The sequence below is a fragment of the Sinocyclocheilus rhinocerous genome, unplaced genomic scaffold, assembly GCF_001515625.1.
Source record: "Sinocyclocheilus rhinocerous isolate Xijiao unplaced genomic scaffold, SAMN03320098_v1.1 scaffold1694, whole genome shotgun sequence".
Lineage (NCBI taxonomy): Eukaryota > Metazoa > Chordata > Actinopteri > Cypriniformes > Cyprinidae > Sinocyclocheilus > Sinocyclocheilus rhinocerous.
This window is the reverse complement of record NW_015626863.1, coordinates 1,022,948-1,043,725: the sequence shown is the minus strand read 5'-3', so window position 1 is coordinate 1,043,725 and position 20,778 is coordinate 1,022,948. Positions and strand designations below refer to the sequence as shown.

The 20,778-nt window shown below is 36.1% G+C and overlaps 1 protein-coding gene across 1 annotated transcript in view; it reads right to left on the bottom strand.

Moving 5' to 3' along the window:
- Positions 1–20,778, bottom strand: part of LOC107718101 (SRC kinase signaling inhibitor 1-like) — a 45,271-nt gene that overhangs the window by 20,945 nt on the left and 3,548 nt on the right. Inside the window, exons 3-11 of the mRNA XM_016525053.1 lie at positions 16,390–16,413; positions 7,984–8,185; positions 6,098–6,423; positions 3,987–4,667; positions 3,171–3,949; positions 2,085–2,168; positions 1,863–1,903; positions 1,062–1,085; positions 54–214 (exon numbers count right to left, since the gene is read on the bottom strand). Of these exons, the coding sequence (XP_016380539.1) occupies positions 54–214; positions 1,062–1,085; positions 1,863–1,903; positions 2,085–2,168; positions 3,171–3,949; positions 3,987–4,667; positions 6,098–6,423; positions 7,984–8,185; positions 16,390–16,413 (2,322 nt within the window). The remainder of the gene's footprint in view (positions 1–53; positions 215–1,061; positions 1,086–1,862; positions 1,904–2,084; positions 2,169–3,170; positions 3,950–3,986; positions 4,668–6,097; positions 6,424–7,983; positions 8,186–16,389; positions 16,414–20,778) is intronic.

Genomic DNA, 20,778 nt, shown 5'->3' with positions numbered 1-20,778 from the left:
CGCAGTTTTTAGAACTTACATGAGACTTACAAACGCACAAAACACACACACACCTGTAACTGGCGTAGCTGTGTCAGCTGTTTGCGCAGTTCAGCTGTGTGCTGCTGCAGGTCCGTCAGGTGCAGCTGCATTTGGAAACGGGACATTGCTATTGGCTGAGAGGCTGCAGTGGGCGGAGGCGGCATCAGGGCCAGAGGAGCAGACGGCGATGACACTACCAATCCACAGGAGCAAACGTCATACATAAAACATTGAACTTACATAAAAACACATGCAATTTCATTTAAAATGTGTAATAGTGAAATCTGATTATCCATAAGCCTGTTAGTCATTCTGCTTTAAATGTCTAAATCTATTTAAATCTTTCTGAAAATGCCTAATTTCCATATTAACCACAAAAGAACAACAAAAGGCATCTGATTCTTTGTCTTGATTTGTACATTATGAGTCACATCCAAAAACAAGCCCAACACAACTCAGTACATCTACAGTACGTTGTATATTCATGCAACATACAATCAAATTCAGACCCTTGTTTGCATATACATTCAAACTGTTACATAATCTCAGAAACAGACTTTGATGTCCTAGGTCCTTTTAGGAACTGGAAAAGGAAGACAAAACATTCTAGTACACTGACATTCAAGTGTTAGTGGGAATTTCCATACAACAAAAACATTCGGGGAGAATCCATAGGACAGACATATATATCCAGTGCCAATAAAAGCATACACCTCATTGGACTTTTTGTGCTACATGAATCATTAAGTATTTAACTCACAATTTTGCCGTTTGTCAACACAAAGTGCTCTGCAATCTTAAATAATATGTATTAAATTAATTAAATGTAAAAGTCAAAGGAGGTGAATACTTTTTATAGACACTGTATATGCTTAGACGGTTTCCAAACTCCAGGATCTGAGATCCCTCAATACAAACATTTTATACACACTCCTGACGCAAAATTGCAATGCACAAATCGCAATGCAACACAATCTGTAATGCAACACACGTAGGGGAAACCAAGAGAGTGACAGACAACCAGACATAGAGTAATATACCTTTTTGTTTTCTAAACCTTCCAGCTGAAATATAAAAATATAATATAATATAATATAATATAATATAATATAATATAATATAATATAATATAATATCATATAATTTAATGTGTCTGCGGCATTAGCAAGAATTCTGTTCATGTTCATTTACATTACTGATACTCAAATCGTGAACTCAGTCATGGACTACAGCCGTAAAACACAAACAAACATTAGCTAATGTAAACCAATCCAAATCAGCTTGATTTGAAGTCAGATCATACTGCGGTCCTTGAGGACTTGGCCTGCCTGCTTCTGTCATTTAGACAAACATCCTTTAGTGCGGCGCACAGTCGTGTCTTATTACCACCATGCATCATTCACTCATTTAATGACCTGTTAATTGATACGCCTACTCTGCATCACTTAATCGTTCTTGTGAACATAATTAGTTTAGTAACAGCTATTCTGAAGCACAAACAGTTCAGGCTTTGTTGGAATATCACCGTCAGCTCTTAGTGTTCACTTGATTATTTTAGTAACCTTATAAGCCAAACAATGCTCATGCATTAATATGTTCAAGCATTAATATGATGGGCCTATGTAGATTGTGTTTGTTAGTATGGTAGTTTCTAAATCATAATTTATCATTCATTTTATTATATATCTGTGAGAAAGGATGTATTTAGAGGTTTTTAAAGGTGACGATTTGTAGTGCATGTAATAAAATGTCTTCATCTTTGATATTTTAAACTTTTTTAACAATGTTTCCCACAAATGTTTAAGCTATACTGACACACACTCAAACAGTATGGTACTCACTCTCCGGTGCAGAGCAGTCGCTTGCTGTTTCTGCTTTCTCACTGCAAGACAAACACAGGAAGCTTGGAGGACAAACTCCATTTACATGCTAATATAAGTTACATGGACGTGCATTATAAAAAATACCATTAAAATGAATGTTGACAGCTCCAAAAGTCATTCAAAAGTTTCAGGTTTAATAGTGATATTCAGTAGTACTGGACCGAAGTCCAGATTTCTTACGGGCTGTCTGGTCCTCGGGTCAAAACGCTCTGAACTAATCCGGTTAAACTGGCTATCTGCTTCTCCATGGCCTCCATGCGCTCTCTAAAAATACAAAATACCATTAAAAGCATACAAACAAAATTCTCTCGCAAAACTTCAGTTCATCCAAAAAAACTCACATAATATTTACAAAATGTTTTCATACTCTTATAATACTAAATAAAATATATTTAAAAATACATATTATTATAATTAAAAATAATAAGTCAAATGTATTCATTATAAATTATTACAAATATATATTTAAAATAATGTCATATTTATTATAGATTATAATTCATAATAATAAAACATAATTTAAAATAAAATAAAATAAAAATGAATATTTAAAAAAACATTAAAATAAAATAATATATATTTATAATAATACATATAAATTATAATAAACAAGTAGAATGTATATCAATATTAAATATAATATAATATAATATAATATAATATAATATAATTTGCCTTCATTCACAAAATCTTTTAAGTTCTCTCATAAAACTTTTGAGTTCCCCTGAGAAAACCTGTATTCTCTCACAAATCTTCTGTGATAGAAATTATATGAGGTGGGCGGAAAAACTATATTTCAATGCTTGTGCGCTTGCTCCCAAAACTTTTGTGTTCCCCTCAAAATATCTTTTGTGAGTGAAATAAGTGAGAAGAAAAACTATATTTCAATGCTTTTGCGATCTCTTGCAAAACGTTTCAGGTCCTCTGAGAAAAATTGCATTTGTTCGCAAATCTTTTGCATTTTCAACCCACAAGTTGTTCCAAATCTGTATAAGTTTCGATCTTCTTCACAAAAGAAGATATTTTGAAGAATGTGAATAACCAAACAGTAGACAGCTGTCATAGCTTCCATAGTCAAAAGTCAATGGCTACCGTCAACTGTTTGGTTACCAACATTCTTTAAAATATCTTCTTTTGTGCTCAATAGAAGAAAGAAACTCATACAGGTTTGGAATAACATGAGGGTGAGTAAATGATGACAGAATTTTCATTTTTGGGTGAACTATCCCTTTAAGGAGAGAAAACCTAAGCAGAACTGACTCTCACCTGGTCTCTTCATTACCAGGCAATGTTGAGCCGTACACTGGTAAGGGCCCTCCGTCTCCTCCGGGGCCCCCGAGCATACGTATCTGCTCCAGAGGTGGTCCTCCTGGACGATTCTTGGGACTCTCTATGTACACAGTGCCATCTTTATGAAACCCATGTCTCCCAGGGGACCCTCGTCCCGGGTGGCTACCATACGGATCCCTGCCATCAGACAGTTTTTGAGGCGAGGCTGGAGGTAAGGTGCGGAAACCCATCGTAGCATATGGATCTGCGTATATGGGACCGCCGGGCCTGTAGAGGGCGCCCTCGAGCTCACATTGTAATGCCGCGGCGGGGTAGCCACCAATAGAGCGCACAGATCCGCGGCGGTACGCCAGAGCTTGCGGTGAAGCAACGCTGAGCCGAGGATCCTGGACGAGCGCGTACGGGTCTGCGTATATCGCTTCGTTTTTTAGCAACACCACGCTTTTCAAGGACGATGTAATTTCCTCATCTGGTTTCACATCACGCCGTTCTAGAATGGCACTTGGGGAGGGGAAAAATGCAGGGTGGGTGTGGCCGGCCTGCTGGGGGGCGTGGCCTCCGGGGTGGGCGTGGTGTTGCTGATAGGGGTGGAGCTGAGGCGACGGATGGGGACCCGCGTAAGAGGAAGGACGCACACCTGTGTAAGAAAGACGTGATTGCGAGCGTGACGGAGATCCAGAGGGAGGAGAGGAAGACGGGAGTGTGTTTAAACGCCGCGTGGGAGACGATTCCCTCGAGGTGTACACCAGCTCTCTCTGGAGGAGTCAGACAGAAAGAGAGAGACAGAGGTGGCCCTCCTGGACGATTCTTGGGACTCTCTATGTACACAGTGCCATCTTTACGAAACCCATGTCTCCCAGGGGACCCTCGTCCCGGGTGGCTACCATACGGATCCCTGCCATCAGACAGTTTTTGAGGCGAGGCTGGAGGTAAGGTGCGGAAACCCATCGTAGCATATGGATCTGCGTATATGGGACCGCCGGGCCTGTAGAGGGCGCCCTCGAGCTCACATTGTAATGCCGCGGCGGGGTAGCCACCAATAGAGCGCACAGATCCGCGGCGGTACGCCAGAGCTTGCGGTGAAGCAACGCTGAGCCGAGGATCCTGGACGAGCGCGTACGGGTCTGCGTATATCGCTTCGTTTTTTAGCAACACCACGCTTTTCAAGGACGATGTAATTTCCTCATCTGGTTTCACATCACGCCGTTCTAGAATGGCACTTGGGGAGGGGAAAAATGCAGGGTGGGTGTGGCCGGCCTGCTGGGGGGCGTGGCCTCCGGGGTGGGCGTGGTGTTGCTGATAGGGGTGGAGCTGAGGCGACGGATGGGGACCCGCGTAAGAGGAAGGACGCACACCTGTGTAAGAAAGACGTGATTGCGAGCGTGACGGAGATCCAGAGGGAGGAGAGGAAGACGGGAGTGTGTTTAAACGCCGCGTGGGAGACGATTCCCTCGAGGTGTACACCAGCTCTCTCTGGAGGAGTCAGACAGAAAGAGAGAGACAGAACGGCAGAGAGGAAGAAGTCGGGAGATATGACATATGACAAAAAAAATTCATAGTATCAGAACAGAACTGTGCCATTGCATGTTTTCTCTGTCATTTATACACACAATATAGATTTGAGGATGAGTTCTTCATCATTATCATCTAGGAGGTGAAACTATGCTGTAAAATGCTTAAAGCCTGGAAATTGTTTAACTGTAACTGTACACAACAACTCAAAAGTTTGGGGTCGGTTAGATTTCTTCTGGTGTAGAGAAGTCTCTTCTGCTCACCAAGGCTGCATTTATTTGATCAAAAATACAGTAAAATTAGTGATATTGTGAAATATTATTATAATTTTAAATAACTGTTTTCTATTTAAATGTATTCTAAAATGTAATTTATTTCTGTGATCAAAGCTGAATTTTCAGCATCATTACTCCAGTCTTCAGTGTCACATGATCTTCAGAAATCATTCTAATATGCTGATTTGCTGCTGAAGAAACATTTCTTATTATTATCAATGTTGAAAGCAGTTGTGCTGCTTCATATTCTTTTGGAAACCATGAAACACTTTAAAAAAAATTATTTAATCAATAGAAAGTTCAAAAGAACAGCATTTATTTGAAATAGAAATCTTTTGTAACATTAAATATTTTTTATCAACTTAATGCATTGCTTGCTGAATTCAAATATTAATTTATTTCCAAATAAATAAATAAAATCTATCTTACTGACCCCAAACTTTTGGTAGCATAAGTTTTCTTATGTAATGGGGGAAAAACTTGCATGCATACAAGACAACATATTATTTTGTTGAGGTAAAAAATGAATAACCTTATTTTTTTGGTGAATTTTTATTATATTAAAAAAAATGTTTTACTGTAAAATTGTGTAAATAAGTTATTGTAAAGCATAAATTATCTTTGTACGAATTATAATTTAGGAAGAAAGGCATATCTAAAATGACAGTACATGTACTTCTACAGTAAAACATTGGTAAAATTATGTTTTATGTAGAATATATAAAAAGTATAAAACACCTTACAATTTATATTATATTTAACAAAATGTTATTTTACTGTAAAAGAGTGTAAAACTTTTATTTTAAGGAAAAAGCATTAATTATCTTTGTATAGAGAAAATGTATATCTAAAATGAATAATGCATGTAATTTACAGTAAGATTATGTTATGTAAGCTATGAACTACTGTATATTTTAAGGTGAAAAACAAGAGAGCATAGTCATCTGATTATTATTTTATTATTATTAATTTAAATGTATGAATACTTATTTAAGAATTGGAATAATATAATATGCTTCTTATGTTTCTTTTTGTTATTAGTTACTGACATTGGGATGTTTTATTTGACATAATATGTTACACAGCTACTGGTTTTAACCACATGTGTTGCCTCACCCGCAGGTCTCCGTTGGCGATGTGTGTGTGGTGAACGTGGTGAGCTGTGTGTTGAGCATTGTAGTGTGCGTCTCGTATCGGAGTCTCTCTGCAGTAAATCTTGATGAGACATCGGTCGTGGATGTCACGAGGGTCCTCCAGCTCGTAGAAGATGTTGCGTGCCTCATCCTTCATAAGGAGAGCTGTGCCGGGCGAACGCAACGCGCCCATCGTCAGTTTCTGAGGGAACATGTGCACGATGAGGGCGTGAAGCGTCTCCATGCTGGTCAGCTCATGAGTGATGTGCACCCGCCGCGTCTCGTCACCGAACTGCAAAAACAACACCGCTAGAAAGACACAACAAATTGATTTAGTTGATATTTTATATAAGTTATAATAAAAACACAACTAATATAAATCATAAATAATGACAACACAAGAGTAAAATGGTAAAAAAGTGGAGTGATACAAACAGTGATACATTCTCTTGCAGCTATACAAAATATTGAACGCTGCTTGTCCAATCAAATTAGTGAACCAGAACTAACTGTGTATAATTGATTTTGTATGGTTACATAACTGCTAAGAGTGTAAAAACTCCCTCCCTGATTCAGCCAGAATTTTTATTGAAATTAAGCTGCAAAACTGACTCATGCAGGGAAATAAATCTATATTTCTGTAGATGCTTCACTTAAACTGCATTCAAAGTGCACATTTTTATCAGTTCATGCATGCCCTGAGAATTGAACCTATGACACTGATGTTGCTAGCGCCACAATCTACTGTTGAGCAATTTGTAGATGCATTTCAATTGCATGACAAATTTCCATATATATATATATACAGTCGTGGTCAGAATTATTGGCACCCTTGGTAAATATGATCAAAGAAGGCTGTGAAAATGAATCTGCATTGTTAATCATTTTGATCCTTAAATGCTTCTTGAGCAGCAAATCAGCATATTAGAATGATTTCTGAAGGATCATGTGACACTGAAGACTGGAGTAATGATGCTGAAAATTCAGCTTTGATCATAGAAATAAATTATATTTTTTAAAAATATTCAAATAGAAAACTTATTTTAAATAAAAATATTTCACAATATTACGGTTTCTACTGTATTTTTGATCAAATAAATGCAGTCATGGCGAGCGTAAATGACTTCTTAGTTCTTACCAACCCCAAAATTTTAGTAGTAAATTATGAATGTAGAATAAATAGGAAGTATTTAATTTCAATTAAACTTAGCAGACAAAATTTCTAGGTTTTAAACCATTCAGTTTGGTAAATGACATAAAAATATAAAGTAATAAAAATAAGAAATTTATATTATATTTATAAAAGATTTCCATTATACTGTTTATCACTTTATTTTACAATATATAAATTGTTATATTATCAATATAATTACTGTATGCACTATGCACATATGGAGAATTAAGAAGAAATTAATTATAATTTATTTAATGGTATAAAAAAATACATTTAAAATAAATGCTGTTCTAAATACAGATCCTCCAAAAACATTTTTAAGAACTGTATACATTATATATATATATATATATATATATATAATTCAATAAATCTTTTTATTTAAAAAGATAAAAAAATGTATCTTATCTATCCAATCTATATAATTTAATAACTCTAATACCATCGAACATACCAACCTAGCTTCAGTATTTAGCATCATGATCCTTCCTGAGGATTGTAAACTACGCTCAATATGGAGGTTAGCCAATAAAAATAGAGGTTATTTAAATATACAGCAGAAGTATAAAAGGCTCACATGCAACAAAGCCAGCCAGGTCAGATAGAGAGTGCCAAAATGGTCTAAATGGTGCACGAAAGCTTGACTAACATTAAAAGTGGCAATAAAATGCCACAAAAGTGTAGATGTGTCATACCTGGTGCTCTCAGTTTAGCCTGGCTGGGCGATCGTGCCAGTGGAAGACTCTGTCTGAGGATGTTAGAGCGACTGAAGCCCAGCGGCAGCTCGGCGTCGGCCATGCTTTCCAAACTCTCCGCAGACGCATAACACATTCGCCCTCCTACCTGCTCACCCAGCGACTGCTGCTGCAGCCCCGCAGCGCTGCGTGGAGTCCGCGCCTGCAGGAGACAGAGACAGACGGATCAGTGTGTGTGTGTGTGTGTGTGAGGGAGGGAGGGAGAAAACATTCTCTAATTGCCCGTATTGCAGAAGTAGCAATTTTGCAAGGGTAATGAAACCTCTGTGATGGGAAGGCAAAAGAGCATCTAGGGAAAATTAGGATGTGTGAGTGAGTGAGTGTCTCCAAAGTAGTGAAAGGAAACACATGCAGGCTGAAACATTCTCAGATCATGCTGATAACATGATCATGTCAGCTCGACTGCTGCTGTGGCTGAAGCAAAAGACGACAACCCACATGAGACATTCTCAAATTCATGTTGATTTCTCAATTTAGCTCTTCACTCATGTTGTCATATGAATAAATATTTGCATGTCTGTTTATTTTCAGCTCGTAAGATTTCATAATTTATATTTTCTAGTTTTCTATTTGAATACTTTTAATATTCCTTTAGCATGCCTTAATAAACATATACATATATACACATTTCAGTAATATAAATATTTCTTATTAGTATCAGTGTTGAATATAGTGGTGCTCCTTTATATTTATGTGAAAAATATCTTTTCAGAATTATTTGACAAATAGAAAGTTCAAAAGAATAGCATTTATTTGAAATACCTTTGTAACATTATAAATGTCTTTACTGTCACTTTTGATCCGTTTAATGCATCCTGAATAAAAGCATTAATTTCTTTCAATTTAAATTTCTTCAAGTGGATTTTGCTGTATATTTTTTTTATATATACTGTAATTTTTTTTCAAAGTTGTAAATACAAGTTACTGGAGTAGAAAATACTATTTCAGTCTTTCTACTTCGATTTCACAATTAATTCAATGTGTTACCGTTTCCGTGTGTGTGTGTGTGTGTGTATTTTTTTTAACAAATCAATGGGTTTTCAATTAGCAAAAAAACATGATTTAACTTAGAGCTAAAATTAAAGTAACATAATACAAAAAACATTTGACATTCCAGAGGTTTCCTAAATAACAAACCAAAATGTCAAAAAGATTAACAAACTGACAAAAATTGCAAAAATACTTCATTTTTACAAATTTTCAAGAGGAAAGGTTTCTACTCACACCAATACAGCAATATCTGCTTTCATTAAATCTCAGCACAGCACATGTGGATGTCAGAGATGTGGCGGTGCATAACAGAGAAAGTTTGCAGTCGTAAGAATCTTAACCTGACCACACTGTTCCTGCACCTCTGATTGGCTAATACATTTTGATTGACATGCATTCCAGCCAATCAGAATGCGTGAAGTCTTGATGGACAGGACAGATGTTTGCAGCTGTGCCCCTCCATGCCAAATTTCACGGGTGTTAACAGTCCTGGAATACCATTCTAGTGAGAGATATAATCAGGAATGTGCTGCAAGTTTCAAACATCTATTTACAAACCAAATAAATGTAACCGTTTGACAATATATTGTAATTATGGATGCATAAATCTAGTGAGAATCGCAGCATCGACTCTGGCATCTGTCTCTATGGGCTACAGGTTAATGGCTTCACAATAAGAGTGAATTAACCTCAATTCCCCTTAATAAATACATTAATTAGCATGACAGCATCAACACGACAGAGCTTATTGATTGAGAAGTGTGGCCGTTGTGCATGCAGGGACAGATTATGACACAGCGGTGCCCTGGGCAGGGACCGATTAAAGGCCCCCTGGGTTGAAATGTTGTTCCTTTTTTATTCGAAATTTTCCCAAACTTGTTAACTATATCATTAAAATATCACGATTCTCAAATATAAGGAAATGCATTTTGCACCTTTATAGATCACAAAAAAAAGATTAATTGAATTTACTAAATTTTTACAATGAAAGTGATTGGTAACCAAAACAGCTTTGTTACCAACAGTCTTCAAAATACCTTATTTTATGTTCCACAAAAGAAATGTTTGAAACGACATGAGGGCAGGGACGGATTAGGGCACAGTGGTGTTAGTTTATCTATAATGGGCTATGGGAAAAGTAGCCTATAATATTAGTGTAATCTATTAACTAGCCTATGCATAAAACCCGTCTTTTAACTTGTAGATATGGGTGTCATGTCATAGAATATTTTGAATACGACTGGCTTTGTATTTAACGTAAATTTAATAAAAACATTGTAAGTTACTAATTATAACACTTTCATTGTACATAAAGAGAGCAAAGAATATTTGCATTATCAAAGAATATTAACTTCAGTCTAGACAGAGTTCAAGCACTCTCAACAACTCCCATTATAATCACTGAAGCTGTTTATACCGTGAAATGAATATCTTACTTACATCGTACACACATTTGCACTTTGTTTATGATGAGAGAATTCGTATATATTTTGTATTCATTTTAATTTTAAAGTTTTAGTGATTTTGTTGTGTGGTTCTGTGATTTTTATGAGTTTTTTTTTTTAGAATCAAGTTAAACTAAATGACAATGAAAAATTTTGTAGCTGAAATAAAATATTTTAAGTTACAGTTAAAGTCTATTTTATGTTTGTTTGTTTTTTTTAGTTTATTATAGTAACACATTTTTTACTTAGCCTAGTTTTTTGTTGTTGTTGTTTTGGTCTATATAACTTTAATTAATTTGTATTTCAGTTTTAGTTATTTTAATACATCAAGTTAAAATCGAGAAATGTTGTGAAGTGAATGCCGTTTTGGCAATTTTCTGAAATAAAATATGTTTACGTTTTTAGATTTTATTTTAGTGAAAATTCATTTCATTTCAAGTAACAAAATTGATTTTAATTTGTGGTTTTAATTTTAGATTTAGTTAAATATAATAACCTTGACACACAATTCTGTTATTTTATTAGTTTTTTTTTATTTCTATAAAGTTTTTATTCATTTTTATTTCAGTTATTTTAGTGCCTCAAGTTAGACTAAATGAAAATGAGAAATACTGCCTTGGCAACAAGCTGAAATAAAATAAGTTTAAGACTTTTTTTAAATTTTATTTCAAGTAACAACATTTTTAAATACATTTTTTCGTGGTTTAAATTGACGTTTTAGTTAACTATAATAACCCTGACACACAAACACAGTTCTGTCAAGACAATAAAAAGTGCATCTTAAATTAAATGGACATGATGTGTCAATGACATTGAGAGTATTTGGTTATGATGGCTTTCCAGGTGCACAGTCATCCAGCAGTCTCTTAACCCATCACAACTGCCTGCATCTTCCATGAGTCTCCTCTTTCTTGAGTGATTTGTTGTCAGTGACAGGCCTGCGTATGCTTCTGCAGCGACAGCTCCGTGTAGTGTCACTCGTACAGTTCACCTCACACCGCAAGCCTGGTGTCAGACATTTGAGCTCGACACAGACAGTTACAGCTTTGGTGCTTATACTGATCGGAGTTTGCACTGAAGTCCACGTCTCCACTCTTCCTGGAAACAGAGATTCACAGACAGCATCCAGAAGGAAGTCGAGGAACTCAGTCTTTGTAATATTGATCCAGCTGCCATACAGATGCAAAATTCTTCACCTTCACTTCAAAGGCTGCTGATCGATTGATCAGGGGGAGGAAAATGTTAATCCAGGACTGACATCTTGGGCAATGATACACAGCACTTGTAGAGACTTGATTTAATATAAAGATCTGAAAGTTTTTAATGTTTTTTTTTTCTACTCACCAAGGCTGCATTTATTTAATTTATTTAGTTAACGTTTTAAGTTTATGCAAGCCCCACAACAAAGCAATTCTTTATTTATGTAGTATTATTTATTATTTTTCTGAGAGCGAAAGAAACAGAAAGACAAAAAAATAAAAATAATTGTCGTCACACTCTAATTATCACCTATAATGCTCACATATCCTATTCAGGATTACATTTATCCAAAATTACTATTCAGACTCTTACATTCTCGCAAAAAAGTTAATAAAAGTAAATGCTGTTCTTATTTTAAAATAAATTCTTTCTATTCATTAAAAATCCTGAAAAAGTATAAAGGCTTCCACAAAAATACTAAGCAGCACAACCGTTTTCAACATTGCTAATAATCAGAAATGTTTCTTGAGCAGCAAATCAGCATATTAGAATGATTTCTGAAGGATCATGTGACACTGAAGACTGGAGTAATGATGCTGAAAATTCAGAACAAATTATATTTTAAAATGCATTCAAATGTCTATTTTAAATTGCAATAATATTTCGTATTTGTACTGTTTTTACTGTATTTTTTGATTAAATAAATGTAGCCTTAGTGAGCATAAGAGACATTTAAAAAAAATCTTTGAACAGTAGTGTATCTTACAGGTTACAGCAACCCCGGCTAACACTGGCTCCTTTTGAAAAGATTTTATGGGATTTTTACCTTTAACAGGATTGGACACTGGCGGACAGGAAACAATTAGAGAAGAGGGATTCAGGGAAATGCAATCTGTCGAGGCCCGACGATCGAGTACTTGAGAGAGACACTTCAGGGCAGAACTGTCCCAGCTATAAATGCATTTACAATCGCCCAGTATGAAGTGTCTAAATGGCAACTAATTATAAATTGCTGAATTTTTAACAATCTATTCATTATTGATATCCATTATTAATATTCAGATCTAATATATGCACGTGAGAAAATCCAACAGTGATGAAAGTACCTGGTTCAGCACAGCGGACGGTTCTTGTAGTCCAGCATGCCGCGAGCTCATCGGTACACCTGGGGCCAATTTAACCAAAGCGAGCCCTGCGTTTCCACATGCCAGAAGCTGTCAAAGAGCTTCCAATCTAGGGTAACCAGGAGGCTTTTAGTTTCCTGTCTTCGGAAATCTCCCCGTTTTACAACACGTGCATAACAGTACATTGCAAAAAACGACCTACACTGCCTGTTACCAGAGCAAATGTGTAGTGATTATTTTCACCACAGAGGGCGCTGTGAGATTGCCGCCACCCAGGAACACAGTAGCCCCTCACTGCAGAACACAAGATCCGGAGGGCGTGGTTGGATCCACATCTAGGGGGTGGAGATTGGTAGGTTTAGGGGTGGAGATCAGAGCCATAGAACCCACCCATCTCCACCTATGGCTCTGGTGGAGATGGGTGGGTTTAGAGATCAGGGGTGGAGACGGGTAGGTTTAGGTATATGTAAGGTGGGAGAAGTTGGATCTGGATCTAACCACGCCCCCTGGATCTTGTGTTCTGCAGCGAGGACCAGAACGCGACTTGGAACGCCAATTTGCCGCGGAACGCGATTGGACTAGTTTTGAGTGGCAGTTGGGCAGGTTTTGTTACGCAGACCTGGCAACCATGCAGAGCAATATTTCATCCAAAATTGCATACTTCCCTACTATATAGGCAAAAAACAGTGGCTGCGTCCGAAATCCTAGGCAGCTGACTTGCTGCCTCGCTGCCCTATCAGGCAATGACTTTGCAGGCAGCGTTTTTGCACGAAGACACCTCATGAAACTGATTTCGGACAGGCTTCTGAGGCAGCGTAACAGTTTAATGATCTACAACAAAATAGAACTAATATTTAATTACTATAATATTGATTTCTCGCTAGAACTAACATCAAAAGTGCAAAAGGTTAGTCAGAAATATGTCACAAACTGACCACCAAACGCAACTTTCAGACGCCATATTTATTTTTTAGTTCAACCATCACGGAATGGAACACACAGGATTGTGGGATATCAAAGGCAGCGAAGGATACATTGCTGCCTACAAAAATCGATCAAATTAAAGTATCTCGTTAGATAGGAAGGGAAGCTAAGTTCAACCATCACGGAATGGAACACACAGGATTGTGGGATATCAAATGCAGCGAAGGATACATTGCTGCCTACAAAAATCGATCAAATGAAAGTATCTCGTTAGATAGGAAGGGAAGCTAACTTTGGATTCGGACGTGCCTTGATGCCTTTCTACCTTGGAATGAGTCCTCCGAAGGCAGCATTTAAAGGGGTCATATGATGCGATTTCAAGTTTTCCTTTCTCTTTGGAGTGTTACAAGCTCTTGGTGCATAAAGAAGATCTGTAAAGTTGCAAAGACTAAAGTCTCAAATCCAAAGAGATATTCTTTATAAAAGTTAAGAGTCAGCCACCTTTGTTGAAAACAACGTGTTTGAGAGAGGCGGGGCATAGAGGACCTACAATAATGTACAGTATTTGAAAAATAATGTGTTTTTTGAACATTAAAGCATGTCAACATATTCTGTTACACCAAATACACAAAATAATGATCTTTAAAATAGCATCATATGACCCCTTTAAGATCTTTTGAACGCAGCAAGTATGTGAGGTGAGTAGTATGTCCGAATTCATAGTATTCGAAAAATAGTATGTGAAAAGTACCAGGATGACCTACTTCTTCCGCCCGGATTCTGAAGTGCACATTCGATGGACACTTTACTATCCCATGAGGCCATGGGAGAGTATTTATGAATGGCAGGGATGCGACGCAACTGACGTTGGTAGGTCATGTGACAGTAACCACATGGCGGATGTAGTACGTACGAATTTCATTCATAATACTACCCATATTCATACTATATAGAACATACTTTTTTAACGGTCGTGAAGTAAATTCAAATTCAAATGTAGTAACGGTTATTGGTTTCAAGCTTCATGGTGACATAGTCACTAACTATTCATGTTAAAGTAATACTGTTTGTTTGTTTTGTGCTGTTTTGGGAACAATTTGAAATGTTCTCGAAAGTTCCGTCAGTGAATAAATAAAGTAATAATTGACTAAACGGTTACACCTGCAACAACTACATTTGCAGAAAGCATATACTTTTGTGCTCAAAATAAGTCTAAAATGCAAATAATCATAATTAGGGGTAGTAAGCATGAAGTAACATTTACACCAACTTTCAATATCAAGCAGCAAAACAAACTATTTTGTTCAGATAAAAATAGCGGGACGGAGTGGACATGAGACCGGAAGCCAGACCCATAGAATTTACAAATGGCCGCGCCCATTTTTACAACAAGAAAAAGGTGGATAAGATGTTTAAAAAATGGTGTTAATTACGGTTTGTGAAAATGAAAATATGAAATACAAAAATATTAAATACAAATATTTGTTAAATACAGTTTTATTTATCATAGGTTATTTATTTTTGTAATGGTTTTTGTAAAGTCATAATTTTGTTATAATATGATACTGTTTTGATCGGTTTGCTCTTTGGTTATTATTTACTATTTTTATAGTGTGATTTTTGGTGAATACGAATAGTATTAAAACTAGTAAGGTTCAGTAAACATCATAATTATTCATTATAATAATATTAGGCATACATGGAACCCACAACAATTAAACAATGTTAAAATTCATAGATAATAGCAAGTGAGATTTCAATGATTTTGACCACCGAACTAGTTAATGTTCCTGGTTTTCACTCTATTCGCCATCTGAAAAACGCTTTTCATCTGAAGGTTTAAACAGCTTACAAGAACAGAGCAGACCAGAAAAAAAGCTGAAGGCAAGTTTCTTGCTCAAAAGGATCTCAGTAACACTTCAGATCGTAGGTTTGTCACGTTCAGCTCTCCAGGGAGTTAAAGAAGTCGATTAAGGCCATGCACAGCTTGACCAAATCAGCCTCGGGATGCTCCGTAGGTTTCTTCAACACCTGTCCTCTCTCCTGATCCTGTGAAAGGTGTCTCAGCTCTGGAGGAGTTCCAGCATTGTCCCAGTGCCAAAGAGACTGTAGGCGTCCCGAGCGCCCCTAGGGGATGCAGACCGGTTGCTTCACTTCTCACATCTTGAAGACCTGCAGAAGTCCCTTGAGGAGTTCGATGTTCTAGGTTGCATTTACAATGGAGGTGAGTCAGTGCTCTGGAACCTTGTGGAGGAGTTTGTCTTGAAGATGGATTTCCAGGAAATGCACAGAGTCTATAAATAAATAATTTGCCATATAGTTTCCATAATAAATGCTCCTACGGAGCCGCTGGATTATCCCAGTATGCACCTTCAGAATGCACTGTGCACACTTTAACGTTAAATGTTACTCCCTGTGAGGCAGTGTGCAAGAGCAGTGTTTCACCATTCATTCAGTAGACCATTACCAGCTAATGTATTCATACATTTCATTCACTCAGTGCCATTTTGTGTCATGCATCGTTTAGTTTGATTGCACGGTGTGGATATATTGTGATGTTTTGCATCTGAAGTTTTCCTTGAGGATCATTAAAGCTACACAAACATGCAGAAACTCATAAACATGCATACACATACATCTGGAGAGGGAGAGATGTCTCTTACCTTAAAACTCCAGTAATGTGGCTGCTAAGAGAATGAGAGAGAGAGACCGAAGGGAAAGAGTAATGAGTTATGCAGGTTTACATCTATTGAAACACAAACTAGCATTCAAAAGTAATTAATATATTTATTCAGCCAGGATGCATTAAATTGATCAAAAGTGACAGTAAAGACATTTAAAATGCTGCAAAACTTGTCTATTTCAAATAAATGGTGAAAAAATGCATCATGGTCTCCACAAGGCAGCAAACTGATTTCAGCACTGACAATAAATAAAAATGATTCTTGAGCAGCATATCAGCATATTTGAATGATTTTTGAAAGGTCACGTGACACTGAAAAACATTTTAAGCTGTAATAATTTTGCACAATATCACTGTTTTTTATTTATGTATGCATTTATTTATAAAAAAAATTTAATCAATAAATTGGCAAGTATAAGACACTTATTAAAAAAAATATATATTATAATGACCCCAAAAATCTGAACAGAAGTTTATTTCATCCATGAAAAACATTCAAGATGGAATAGAAAAATATGGATATAGGTATTTGAGCTCTGTTCGGTGATTGACTGTTGCTGTTAGCCAATAGAAAAACATTCTAAGCATATTTTTAACCACATTTTACACAAAATTAAGAGAAGTTCTTGATTGTGTCAAAAACCAAAGGCCATTGGTTTAACACAGTGTTTTTGTATGAAGGAAATTGATTTTCAGGCTTTCAAGGCACCACAACATCACATTCTCTAGAAACAAATCGGGAGTTGGTATTTAATGCTTTCAAACTCTTATTTGTCTGTAGAAATAAAACCATAAACCGAACATGAAAATGTGCAAATATTTGTACAGTCTTAAATGCCATATTCCATTCAACTAACCATCACAGATACAGGATTGTGGGATAGCATTGGTAATGAGAGGAAGGGCAAATCTGTGCTTATTAGTAGACATCTTAATAGATGGGATGTTATGCAACCCCTGGATACCTGCAGATACTGCCTGAGAAGGCATAATTTTTTCTGGATTCATACAGGCCATGTAAAACAGAAGTGCTTCTTTGACTTCTCATATTGGTGAAACTCAAAACACTGCCTCACTATGTTTTGAAACACTATTTAGCTAATCGCTAAGACCAGCAGAAGTGTGTGCGTCAGAGCAGAACACAAAAGACACTTTTTAATACACTAATTCACACGTCCGAACACACACACACATACAGTAGCAGAAGGGCTTTAGTTACAGTACGAGTAGTTCAGTATGCGAGGAAGAACAGAAATGAGATGAAAACCCACCCTGACCTGACAAGCAAACCCACCTGCCTCTAATCATATTTCTCTCAATCCCTCTCTCTGCCTCTCATTGATTATGTCTCTCTCACACAGGCATCATCCTCTTGTGTGTGTGTGTGTGTGTGTGTGTGTGTGTGTGTTTCTCTCTCACTCTCACACACACACACTCAGACACTGCGGCAGGCCACACCTGCTTCTATACTTGCATGTCATACAACCGCCTACACTGTTGCTATGACGACACAGACATCTACAACATCACTACAATTTAGCATACTTTAAATTCAACATGAAATCAAAATTGTCCCTTTTTACTTTCATAAAACATTGCTGATCTGTGCATAATTTACCTGTGCACGCTATTCTAGACTGAAAAACATCAAAAAGCCTCAAAATAATAATAATAATATTTTTATTATTAAATAATTATGCAACAAATAAAAAATAGAATTACATCTTTAAATTCAACTTGGAACTGTTTATGAACTATAACTGTACTGTAGGTAAACATCTACAACATCACTACAATTTAGCATACTTTAAATTCAACATGAAATCAAAATTGTCCCTTTTTACTTTCATAAAACATTGCTGATCTGTGCATAATTTACCTGTGCACGCTATTCTAGACTGAAAAACATCAAAAAGCCTCAAAATAATAATAATAATATTTTTATTATTAAATAATTATGTAACAAATAAAAAATAGAATTACATCTTTAAATTCAACTTGGAACTGATTGGAACTGTTTATGAACTATAACTGTACTGTAGGTAATCATAAATTAAAATAAAATAAACAGAATCCATGGATGGATGTTGTTTGCAAAAAAAACTAGATTTTTTTTTTCATTTTTGTTCTAAAGTATGTCAAAATACAGAAGTAAAATTGTAGGCAAATGCTCATGTGACCTTTTCCACTTTATTTTTAAAAATACCATCCATGATTCATCGGTGCACGCTATTCTAGATGGAAAAAAAGTTTAAAAAATAAAATAAAAATAAAAAGCATAAAAATAACAACAACAACAACAACTATTATTAATATTAATATCATTATTCATACTATTATTAATACTAATTTTTATTAAATGAAATTATTTATAAAACTAAATAAATAGTTACATCTTTGCATTCAACTTGGAACCAATTGGAACCATTTATAAACGATAAAATAAAATAAAATAGAATGGATGGATATTGCTTGCAAAATAAAAATCCCATTAAATATTCTATTTCAATATGAAGTATGTCTAAATTCAGAAGTAAAATGGTACAGTATGTGAATGCTCATGCTTTCAGGTTGAGAGCATCCATATATTACATCCCACCATAATACATGTTCACACACACACACACACACACACTACTTGCACCTGATTACATTCTCAATCGTACCATCAAGCTGTCAGTCTCTCACTCTCTGTCTGTTCACTGTGGATTTCTCATGTCCTCACAGACTGATGAAGGTATGATACCATCACTAATTAATCAGCTACATTCTCGGCTGACTTTCTGTATCTAGTTCTCCTCTCCTCATCTGCTGTTTCTCCATCTATGAACTGTAATAACTTCCTTAGTCTCTCTCTGCATCCTGAAGCTAACAGTCAACATGAAATCACAATGGACCCTATTTACTTTAATACACACTCCTGGTCTTATTGTGCACGTCACGATTCAGCGCATGTTTTTCCACAGAAAACTCTCATCATAACTGCCTGAGAAACAAGGTTTCAGCTGATGGTTACTAATAGCCAAATAACTGTTCAGTCACAGTTTTATTTTACTGTGGTAGGTGTAGGTGCCAGTATTAATACAGTCATTTAATGCATATTAACATTACATTTTAAGTTTACATTACATTTTAAGACAGATTTTAAGAATCATTACCATTGGGTTGCATGGAGATGCTCTGGAGGGTGAACTTGACCTTCAGCCTTCACGTCCCAGTAAAAAATCCTCAAAAGTGTGTGCCAGTGGTTTTTGAGGAGGGGAACAAACCCCTACAATCCACTGCAAACTCACATTCTGATACATAATGCTCACATTGCAAGATCCAATCAGCTCCTGAAGAAAAAATCCAAGTCTCGCCCTACATTTCCTCCCGTTTCACGCACAGATACGTCGCTTTATGGAAGTGAAATGCGAATGTCGTTTCATGAAGTCTCTGTCTTTCAATGCTCTTCCTCTCTCTGGGTCTCAGTCCCCTGTATGCCAGCTAGCTATGTGATGTCATTGATTTACCTACATGAGCTTGGTTACCATGGTAACGGTAGACTCCCCTCTCTCTTTCTCATTCCAGTGGTGTTTGGAGACGATGGATGCAGCCAGACGGGCAAATACATAGAGCAAATACAAGCAATGATGGAGAGATTCCAAGGGGAAAAAGAAAGAGGGGATAGATAGGTAGATAGAGAGATAGATAGATAGATAGATAGATAGAGAGAGAGAGAGAGAGAGAGAGGGGGATGGCTAAAAGAAAAGAGCAAATGGCAATATGGAATTGCACATAGCTGCAAATATAAGCTAGACTTGTACATTTTCTAATGAGAATTTCAGTGATTGTGTATTTGAAAGGTTCACAGTGTTAGACTGTTGTGGGTGGTTGACAGGGTGTTGCTATGCGGTTTCTAAGGTATTTCAGAATGTTGCTATGTGGCAGTGTTGTTAATGTTTAACTAAAACTAAAGGTGTGGAAACTTGAAAATTAGCAAAATTTGTAAATTTTTCACCTTAATCTGAAACTCCTTATCACATGGATTCCTATTGGACTGACTGTTTTGCCCGCAAAATGTCACCAAACAACGGCAAATGTGAACTTATTAAAAACATTTTTGTAAATTGAAATAAAGCTGAAATAATAATATAAATATTAGATGAAAAACTTAAAATGAACATTTTTGAACATTGTCGTCTTGGTAACTAACTGTAAGTTTAATTACTAACTTAAATAATGACTGGATTTTCATTCAACATTAACTATGACCAAACCTTAAAATTGTTTTAAAAATTTTGTTAATTGAAATAATGCTAAAATAACATTTTATATAAATATTAAATAAAATATTTTATATATATATATATATATATATATATATAGT